This window comes from Branchiostoma floridae, chromosome 7, assembly GCF_000003815.2.
Source record: "Branchiostoma floridae strain S238N-H82 chromosome 7, Bfl_VNyyK, whole genome shotgun sequence".
Taxonomy (NCBI): Eukaryota; Metazoa; Chordata; class Leptocardii; order Amphioxiformes; family Branchiostomatidae; genus Branchiostoma; species Branchiostoma floridae.
Window position 1 is genome coordinate 17,406,927 of NC_049985.1, and position 10,683 is coordinate 17,417,609.

General features: G+C 47.7%; 1 protein-coding gene across 1 annotated transcript in view; it reads left to right on the forward strand.

Annotated features, from left to right (window-relative positions):
* LOC118420105 overlaps positions 1-10,333 on the forward strand; it is a 17,129-nt gene extending 6,796 nt beyond the window's left edge. Inside the window, exons 2-14 of the mRNA XM_035826807.1 lie at positions 280-506; positions 1,015-1,254; positions 3,029-3,138; positions 3,778-3,869; positions 4,724-4,853; positions 5,955-6,094; positions 6,678-6,859; positions 7,204-7,364; positions 7,673-7,775; positions 7,999-8,138; positions 8,287-8,380; positions 8,694-8,874; positions 10,136-10,333. Of these exons, the coding sequence (XP_035682700.1) occupies positions 280-506; positions 1,015-1,254; positions 3,029-3,138; positions 3,778-3,869; positions 4,724-4,853; positions 5,955-6,094; positions 6,678-6,859; positions 7,204-7,364; positions 7,673-7,775; positions 7,999-8,138; positions 8,287-8,380; positions 8,694-8,874; positions 10,136-10,314 (1,979 nt within the window). The 3' untranslated portion in view covers positions 10,315-10,333. The remainder of the gene's footprint in view (positions 1-279; positions 507-1,014; positions 1,255-3,028; positions 3,139-3,777; positions 3,870-4,723; positions 4,854-5,954; positions 6,095-6,677; positions 6,860-7,203; positions 7,365-7,672; positions 7,776-7,998; positions 8,139-8,286; positions 8,381-8,693; positions 8,875-10,135) is intronic.
* Positions 10,334-10,683: the final 350 nt, after the last annotated feature.

Below are 10,683 nucleotides of genomic sequence, written 5' to 3' on the forward strand. Positions count from 1 at the left end.
TTGGGTTTTGGGGGGTGGGCACCTCGGTGGTAGGCGATAAAAAGGCTTGGATGGTGATCGGATTGGGGGTTGTGGCGTTCCGTATGGGGTGGAGGGGATTGTTGGACTAAGGCGGTAGTTGCGGGGGGCGGTATTCGTTTCCGGCTTCGGGGACTGGGGGAAGTGCATAGTGGAGTTCCAGAATTGGGTTGTCCGGGACGATGGATCCGGGGGCCCGGGGATAGGACCGGGGCTTCCGGAGGCTTTCAGCGGGCGCGGAGGGTCGTTGGGCCCGGTGAGAGGCCGGGGGCGTCCGGGAGGCGTTCAGCGGGCGCGAGGGCCGGGGGGCCCGGGAGGCGTTCAGCGGGCGCGAGGGCCGGGGGGCCCGGGGAGTGCTCGGGGAGTCCGCCCGTCGGTCCCCCCGGGTGAAGCGAGCCGCCTCCGATGACGACATCGCCGTCCTCCTGCGGGCGCACAACGACGCCCGAGCCGGGGCCACGCCGACTGCGGCTAACATGAAGAACATGGTTGGTACAGTCACAGAAATGTTTTTAGACTTAACTCATTGCCAACGCATGTTCGTCTTTCTGGGCTCAAAGTTGTATTTCCGACTGTGTGTTTGTTTATTTGTTTGTTTTGACATGAAAACTCAACAATGTATGATCCACACGTGTCTCCTTAGTTTCATAACTCTTCAGAAAAATCCGACAAATTTTCAGACGAAAGATGACAGAAAGACTTCTAGGTGAAAAAAGACAATGGCGCATTGTCACTTTCGCGCTTCGCTTTACACAGTGACAGCAATATCTGAGTTATTAGTTCATTTTTTATTACTGATGCCAATCATTTGTTTCTTTCTAGTTCTTGTTTGACGGAAATTTCAATGCCAATTAAAACCTCTCCAAAATGAATGGATTCATCATTGACATGCGTATTGTCCTTTTTGAAATATTTTCATTTCAAACAGACGGAATACTTTAACTGGTTGTCAATCTTTCCTTTTCCTGCCGGTACAAATCGTCTGTCCCTCCCCAGTTCTGGGATGAGCGACTCGCCTTCAAAGCTCAGACCTACTCGGCGAAGTGCCGGTACCGACCGAACCCGGACAGGTCCGTGGGCGGGGAGGGGTTCGCCACGGCCGGGGAGAGTCTGTACGCCTCCGCGGTGAGCACGGACCTGGAGAGCGTGGTGGCGAGCTGGCGGGCTGAGGGGGTTCAGTATGACTTCACTTCAAACACCTGTGCTGACGGGGCCGACTGTAGCAGGTACACACAGGTAAGGGTTCAGGTGCACACAGGTAAGGGTTCAGGTGCACACAGGTAAGGGTTCAGGTGCACAAAGGTAAGGGTTCAGGTGCACACAGGTGGCGAGCTGGCGGGCTGAGGGGGGTCAGTACGACTTCTCCTCAAACACGTGTGCTGATGGGGCCGACTGTAGCAGGTATACACAGGTAAGGCTTCAGGTACACACAGGTAAGGGTTCAGGTGCACGCAGGTACGGGTTCAGGTATACACAGGTAAGGGTTCAGGTGCACACAGGTAAAGGTTCAGGTATACACAGGTAAGGGTTCAGGTGCACACAGGTGGCGAGCTAGCGGGCTGAGGGGGGTCAGTACGACTTCTCCTCAAACACATGTGCTGACGGGGCCGACTGTAGCAGGTACACACAGGTACGGGTTCAGGTATACACAGGGAAGGGTTCAGGTGCACACAGGTAAGGGATTAGGTGCACACAGGTAAGGGTTTAGGTGCACACAGGTGGCGAGCTGGCGGGCTGAGGGGGGTCAGTACGACTTCTCTTCAAACACCTGTGCTGACGGGGCCGACTGTAGCAGGTACACACAGGTAAGGGTTTACTATAGGTTCACACAGGTACGGCTTCAGGTATTCACAGGTAAGGGTTTACGAGGGGCGTTCAAGAAGTAATCCACCTGACCCATTTCCCAAAGGAGGAGATTAATGAAACTTGGTGCAGTTATTAGTCTTTCTCTTCATAGGAATCACCCAGAGTTATGCATTTCTACCATCGTTTGATGCAGCTCTGTACACCGTTTTTGTAGGACGCCCCAGGTTGGTCCTGCAACAGATGCCTCATCAATGGCAGAAGAGGGACGACCAGGCCTGGGAGCTGTTTCCACAGACTTCCGGCCTTGTTTGAATTCAGGATGCCAGCGTTTTACAAGGTCATATGATGGGGCATCATCACCATAAGTTTCTTTTATTTCATCAAAAGTCTCCTTTGGTGTGCGTCCTTTCAAATACAAAAACCGGATCACTGCGCGACACTCAACTGGCTCCATTTCACACCTGGTCCATTTCACACCTGACTCAGTTCAAACACCTTTAAATCAAAAACCAAAATTAGTTCAGAGCTGTTTTTTGCAACATAACCCATAGAGATATGAATCATTACATATGCAAAATTTCATCTAGATCAGACAACTGGAAGTGGGTCAGGTGGATTACTTCTTGAACGCCCCTCGTATATATTAGGTGCACACAGGTAAGGGTTTAGGTGCACACAGGTACGGGGTCAGTACATATGGGCATCATACCTTATAAGGATACAGGTACACACAGGTAAGGGTTATGTGCACACAGGTACATGTAAGGGTTCACCGGGTACATACAGCTAGGTAAGGGTTCAGGTACACACAGGTAAAGGTTCTGGTACATATAGTTAAATACCTTATAAGGATACATGTACACACGTGATCGGGCGGAGGCCAATGACTGAATGAATGAACACACATGATATAAGGGTTCATTTGTACACAGGAACATGTAAGGGTTTAGGTATACACAGGAAAGGGTTCAGGAAAGCTTAAGTAAGGGTTGACGTGAAGTGCAACAAGTAAAATACCATGTTGACACCAGGCAGCTGATGTTGTGACCATACTTGGCAGGTAGGGTTCCGCCATGACTTCAGTACCAACATCTGTAGCTGGTGCACGCAGCTGTCGGTTTGTGTTTTGCCCAACTCCTGTGAAATGTGTACACATTTTCCTGGAAAAGTTCTCAGTTCTGACGTTTTGTTTTGTTTTCTCCAGCTCGTGTGGGCGACGTCTTACAAGGTCGGCTGTGGCTGGACGGTGTGTCCGAGTCTGGACAACTTCGCCGGAAGTGACGTCTTCTTCCTGGTGTGCAACTATGGACCCGAGTAAGTACGGGGGCGTCCTGAAAGTTCTGGTGTGTAACTATGGACCCGAGTAAGTACGGGAGCGTTCTGAAAGTTCTGGTGTGTAACTATGGACCCGAGTAAGTACGGGAGCGTCCTGAAAGTTCTGGTAACTATGGACCCGAGTAAGTAAGGGAGCGTCCTGAAAGTTCTGGTGTGTAACTATGGACCCGAGTAAGTACGGGAGCGTTCTGAAAGTTCTGGTGTGTAACTATGGACCCGAGTAAGTACGGGAGCGTCCTGAAAGTTCTGGTAACTATGGACCCGAGTAAGTAAGGGAGCGTCCTGAAAGTTCTGGTGTGTAACTATGGACCCGAGTAAGTACGGGAGCGTCCTGAAAGTTCTGGTGTGTAACTATGGACCCGAGTAAGTAAGGGAGCGTCCTGAAAGTTCTGGTGTATGATTGTAGGCTCATATTGGCCATCTCCATAGAAAAATAAAATTCTTCTTTTTTTTCTGAAATCAGGCGAAAATTAATGAGCACGAAGATGTCTTACATAACATTTACGTGCTGTGGCCTCAGCTAGGATTTCCATACTAGGACCTGTTAAAACTGCTTCATCCTGGTCCTGATTCATGGCAGTGTGAGTTGTTTTTCTTATAGTATGTGACTGTTTCCAGAGGAAACACAGGCGGAGGTCGGCCGTACGTCAGCGGGACGGAGTGTTCCAGGTGTGCCTTCGGGAACGTGTGTACTGATGACGGGCTCTGTAGTAAGTTATACCTTCTACCGTCAGTAATGTTTGTACTGAAGACGGGCTCTGTAGTAAGTTATACCTTCTACCTCAGTAATGTTTGTACTGAGGACGGGCTCTGTAGTAAGTTATACCTTCTACCTTCAGTAATGTTTGTACTGAGGACGGGCTCTGTAGTAAGTTATACCTTCTACCTTCAGTAATGTTGTACTGAGGACGGGCTCTGTAGTAAGTTATACCTTCTACCTTCAGTAATGTTGTACTGAGGACGGACTCTGTAGTAAGTTATACATTCTACTTTATGGGACTGTACCAGCATATAAAAATATATATCTAGATATAATATGTTATAGATATACTGAGTACGAAGTTTCTGCCATTAAGTACATTTGAAGTTGCTCGTGTCCTAAGTTGCCAAACTGATTGATAACATGCTACTGCGTTGGTGGTTGCCAAGGTTACCTACGGGTGAAAGAATATAAAAATGCAGCCATCCCTTCTTGATTTATACTGATTCAAATTATACAAACAGGACACCCCCTTTAGTTTCAAATAAAGTCACTAGAAGGTCGAAACTTATGTTACTTCTTCCCAAAAAATAAAGCTGTTTTCAGCCCCAAATTCATGACCATAGATCGTTTAAGTATTACAAATCAAAACCGGAAGGTCAGCTGAAGTACCATAGTAAGCCGTTAGGGCGCCAAAATCTACATATTTCGAGGCCTCACAAAGACAATCCAAGCAGACATTCTTGACTTATCGTGGTCCCTGGGAGAAACGTACACGAACGCTACCGAAAACATCACAATGGCAAAGATAACATCTACTAGCTACCTACTACCAAATACTTACATCTTCATGTTCCGCTCCAGTTATGGACGCTCCTGAAGATCTGACCATTACTGACGTCACCTTCAGCTCACTGTCTGTGTCATGGGTGGGATCCACATCCATGGTCAGCAACTACGTACTAACGTACGTGCGGCAAGGGGGCAGGGAGAGGTAAGGACTACATACGCACGTACGCCCGGCAAGGGGCAGGGGGAGGTAAGGACTACGTACGCACGTACGCCCGGCAAGGGGGCAGGGAGAGGTAAGGACTACGTACGCACGTACGCCCGGCAAGGGGGCAGGGAGGGGTAAGGACTACGTACGCACGTACGCCCGGCAAGGGGGCAGGGAGGGGTAAGGACTACGTACGCACGTACGCCCGGCAAGGGGGCAGGGAGAGGTAAGGACTATGTACGCACGGTAAGGGGGCAGGGAGAGGTAAGGACTACGTACGCACGGCAAGGGGGCAGGGAGAGTTAAGAACTACGTACGCACGGCAAGGGGGCAGGTAGAGGTAAGGACTACGTACGCGCGGCAAGGGGGCAGGGAGAGGTAAGGACTACGTACGCAAGGCAAGGGGGCAGGGAGAGGTAAGGACTACGTACGCACGTACGCGCGGCAAGGGGCAGGGAGAGGTAAGGACTACGTACGTGCGGCAAAGGGGCAGGGAGAGGTAAGGACTACGTACGCAAGGCAAGGGGGCAGGGAGAGGTAAGGACTACGTACGCAAGGCAAGGGGGCAGGGAGAGGTAAGGACTACGTACGCACGTACGCGCGGCAAGGGGCAGGGAGAGGTAAGGACTACGTACTAACGTACGGGTGGCAGGGGAACAGGGAGAGGTAAGAACTTCATGTACGTGCTAACGAACGCACGACACGGGGGCAGAGAGGTAAGGAAGTCTACCGTAGATGTTAACGTACGCAAGACAATGGGACAGGGAAGGTACATTTTAAAAAAACTACGTCTAAACGGACGGAGAAACAAAACAGTGATCTTTCCAAGATTCAGTGTCCCCCTATCAGCTGGAATAAAGCATTGTCAATAAAGCTCGGGAAACGTTGTGGCATCATTGATGTGTCGCGGACGTGCAGATGTTATTCTTCATTTGATAGATATAACATAGTATAAACACGAACAACACAAGCGACAGATCATTATGAGCTATATCATTTACATAATGACAACTTCCACAAAAGGCAACGTGGACACAGTCAAGCTTTGATGTATATCTGAAGAAGCAGGATAGCAACGTCTTTGAATTCCGGCCTCAGGGAAGTCATACCAGCACCCGGACCCAGAGCTACGTCAGCAACTATTGGGGACCTGTTCGCAGGAACGGATTACGTCATAACCCTGAAGGCTGCTGGGATACTGATGGAGAGTCTGCCCATCACCCTGACGCAAGCTACAGGTAATAACCGGTATATAATAACCAATAATATCCGGAACAATGACGCGGGCTACAGGTTAAAGCCGTAAACCACACGTAACGTTACTTCTTACAGAATCTGTGATGGCGGAATGAAGATATGTTACTTTGGGCTGTTACATTACGTTTCTGTGGGCTGTTACGTTACGTTACGGCGACTGGAATTGTGCATGTTACGTTACGTTACAGAGACTTTAATTGTGAATGTGAACTGTTACGTTACGTTACAGAGTCTGTAATGGTGAGTTGTTACGTTACGTTGTGTTACAGAGTCTGTAATTGTGAGTTGTTACGTTACGTTATGTTACAGCGTGTGTGACTGTGAATGTGAATTGTTGCGTTAAGGTACAGAGTCTGTCATTGTGAATGCGAACTGTGACGTTACGTTACAGAGCCTGTGAACGTGAATGTGAACTGTTACGTTATGTTATTGTGGTCTGTTACGTTGCGTTACAGAGTCTGTGACTGTGAATGTGAATTGCTACGTTACGTTACGTTACAGAGTCTGTGAATGTGAACTGTTACGTTACGTTACGTTACTGTGGTCTGTTGTGTTACGTTACAGAGTCTGTGATTGTAAACGTGGACTGCGACTCCACCTCCATGGGGGTGCAGATCCCCCTGGCGGGCCTGCCCGGTATTAACTCCAGCCGTGTGCGCCTGTCGGACCCACAATGCCGCGGGGCAGTGGACGGCGACAACCTGGTTGTCAGGACGGACCTGACGGACTGCGGGACAACTTCACAGGTCAGAACCACAAACAGAGTTATTCAGTATCACACTTTAGTCTAACGGACTGCGGGACAACTTCACAGGTCAAAACCACAAAGTTATTCAGTATCACACTTTAGTCTAACGGCGGGACAACTTCACAGGTCAGAACCACAAACAAAGTTATTCAGTATCACACTTTGGTGTAAAGGTCCGCGGAACAACCTCAGGGAAAACCTGTAGTCTGATATTTGGCAGTACTGTACTTGCAACAACTTGATGGGAGTGGTACACGAAAACGAAACTGCCAAAAGACATTGCAATTTTGTATCCAAGCTCTTGGGAGTGATCTACTATAATTATACTAATTTGTTACCCAGGCAACGAACGGTTCTGACGTCATCGCGTTCACGAACGAGCTGATCATCGACGCGTCATCAGGTCAGGAGGTCATGAGCTGGCCAATCAGCTGCAACTTCCTGGTGGCGGACTGGGTCGGCTTTGAGGGGGAGGGACTGCTGTTCGAGATCCCCAAACCAAGGTGTGCGTTTGTTCGTTTGTTTTGTTTATTAATTTCACCGGGAGAAAACCAGAGGTGCAGTTGTGCGTAGGTATCGATATAGAACAGGGAGGGCTATCATGTTAAAATAAGAGGGAAGAGACATGTAAAAAAAAGATTTAGAGACAGCATAACATTAGACTATTTGCCTATTTGTTGCTTCCCTCGTTCTCTAACAACACTATATGGTATAAATGGAATGATAGAAAAAATACTGACTTACCCTAAAAGTAAGGGTTCTGCGGTTGCGCAGGATCACCGACATTTGCCCTGTTTGTGCCGTTCCGTAGTCTGCAGGTGGAGGATGGCGAGCACAAGTTCAACTTCAACATGCACGTCTTCAAGTCCGAAGCCTTCGCCAGCCCTTTCCGGACCTCAGACTACCCCATTTCGGTAAGGCTCTTCGGTCATTACCTACACATCCCTGCTAACTCTTCTTAACCAAGAGACACTCATGAATGTAGTTCAAACGGAATGAGTGCTTGATATATAGATTTATAGACATATTACCATCAAGCGCAATGTTATTTCCACTTACCGTTTAATGGTTTTAGCTCGGTAAAAAAGTTAGAGATCCTCTGACCGAGTTCCCATCATCCCCTTGATTTCCGCCCAGGTTTTCCCCTGGGAGCCGCTGTACTTCGGGCTGTTCGTGGACACGTCACTTCCGGGGTACGTCATGTTCGCTGAGACCTGTTTTGCCACGCCGACCCCTGACCCGGAGGCCACGCCCCGGTACAGCATCATTGAGGACGGGTAGGTCCGATATCTTATATCTTTCACTGCATGAGGCGTTTGAAAAAAAAAACTTAATGTGATTAAAAATACTTTTACAAATTAAAACGGTTGGTCGAAAAACCATGTGTGGGCCTATAAATGAAACCTTGCTGTTATCCCCTTGCAGGTGTAACGTTGACGAGTCGCTGACTGTGTACGACACCACTCCGCTGGAGTTCCAGTTCAGCATCGCTTCCACACAGTTCCAGGCGGAGAGTATGGTGAGTGCATGGGGGGGGGGGGGGGGTGTAGGGGAGGTATTGCCTGTCTGTCTGTTTGTATGTCTGTCTTTGGGCTTCAAGTTGTCTGTCTGTCCGTCTGTATGTGTGTTTGTGTTGGTGAACACATTTTGAAGCGACATTTTTGATACGTTCAGAATGATCTTCTCGTTGTCTCTGACCAAGGAGGTTGAACAAGCCTTACACTGACTTTGTTGTTGACGTTGTTGTTATTGTAGTTTACAGCTGTACGTACAATGTAGGTTGTTGTTATTGATGTTGTTATTATTGACGTTGTTGTTGTTGTTGTTTACAGGTGTACGTACACTGTAGGATGATCGTGTGTATGGAGGACGACTCTGGTTCCCGGTGTGCGCAGGGCTGTATCGACCAGAACTCACCAATCAGAAACAGGAGAAGGCGGTCACGTGACGGCGGGGAGGACAGACGCCAGGCTCTGATGAAACAAGGACCGATTCTGATCGTCCATGAGAAAGGTGAGCGTCACTTCCGGGCGCCTGTGTGTCACATCCGGGCGCCTAGATGTCACTTCCGGCCGCCTGGATGTCACTTCCGGGCGCCCGGACGTCACTTCCGGGAGCCTTACGTTGGCGGGATTATGGTCAGAAGTTCATTCAATCATAATGGCGATATCACTCTGTGTGACTAGGCTATTGGGCATCATATATATATACACCTTCTAATTAACCTGGCAACTTCCTGGTTTAACCGTCCAAGATGGCGGACGTTACCTACGTCACTGTCGTGTAGGTTCAAACACACTATAGAGGTCACGTTTGACTCCTGGCGTTCCTGTATAGATATGTTGTGTCCTTGGGAAATTGACTTTCCTCACTCCATCCAGGGGTAATATTGTACCTTCAAAAAGTTTTGCAATATATATACAAGAATCTTAATCATAGAGTCCATTCCAAGACACCATGAGGGTTTTTAGGCGATATTTATAATTAGTCTGAATTATTTTGAATAAAAGAATATCTGAGCCACAGTAATTAAATTATTTTCAAAAAATTGACTAAGAAAATACTCATTTATTTGAATTTCTTTGAATATTTTAGAAACATTTTGAAAGTAACTGTACAAAAATATCTTTATTTAGAATAATTGTGAAACCTCTCTGTGATTATTTCACATTTACAAATATTTACAAAAAATGGTAAATCTGGCCAAATGGTTAAATTAGTTTATTGCCCCCATAAAAGTAAGCCCTATTGTTGCATCTGTATATTTTTAGATTTCACTGCTGGGCACTGGTGGATCCTTTGTGGTGGGCCATTGTTGCATGGCACCCAACCATACTTTGCAAGGATGTGTGAATTGCTATCTTCCCAGCCCACCGAACCATTTACAAAAAATGGTAGAAAATGGTAAATAATGGTAGAATGCTGTTATCATTATTTAGAAACCATTAGAAGTATCCAATTCCACACCATGAATATTTCCAAAGTTTTACAGGACCAGGGAAATATTTATAAAGTTGAAACAGTGTTAAAAATATTTCTGAAGTATCAAATGTCCTAGACATATAATTACAAAACTTTAAAATCAATTCTAAACAATGGCAACAAACATCCGCATGGTGTCTTGGAATGGACTCTAGTCGTATATACATGTATTGTCCAGCAGCGTGAAATAGGGAGGTTGAATGGTGTTAGATGTTTTAAGAATACGGCTCACACGTGACTGAGTCTATATCCCCCCATCACGGTTCATGATTGTGTGTTTCCCCACCCCCAGCTGACGACTCCGTGGTGCTGTGGTCGGTGATCGCGTGTGTGCTGGGCGTGGCGTACCCCGCTCTCTGTGGCCTGGCCGTGTGCTTCTGGTGCGCGCGGCGGCGCAGAAGGGCCAAGACAGCCGCCGACTCACCCGGAGGTTTCGGTGGGAACATCAACATGGGCTTCGTGAAAAATTAGTGGGACAGGAGACAAAGAATTTGGATTTTTGTGAAAAAACTATAAGTAATGATCTACTTATTGAAACTTAGACCCCCCCCCCCTCCATGTGAGGCATGAGTCAGTTAGAGAGGTACGACACATTCTGTCTACCGCCAATTACATCGCATGTACCAAAAACTAGCAAGGAAGATTCGATTTTGACTATGTGATAGTGATCAACAAATATGGCCGGAGCTCACACACTGTGGCCCTTGTCATCTGTAGGGTTTCGGTACATGACGCAGACTGTTCTGTATAATAGAGTCTGGCCCTTCCCACACTGTCGTGTATAGTACATGAACCCAAGCCCCAGCTTGTTTCTAATGTGAAGTTCAGGGCTGTCAAACT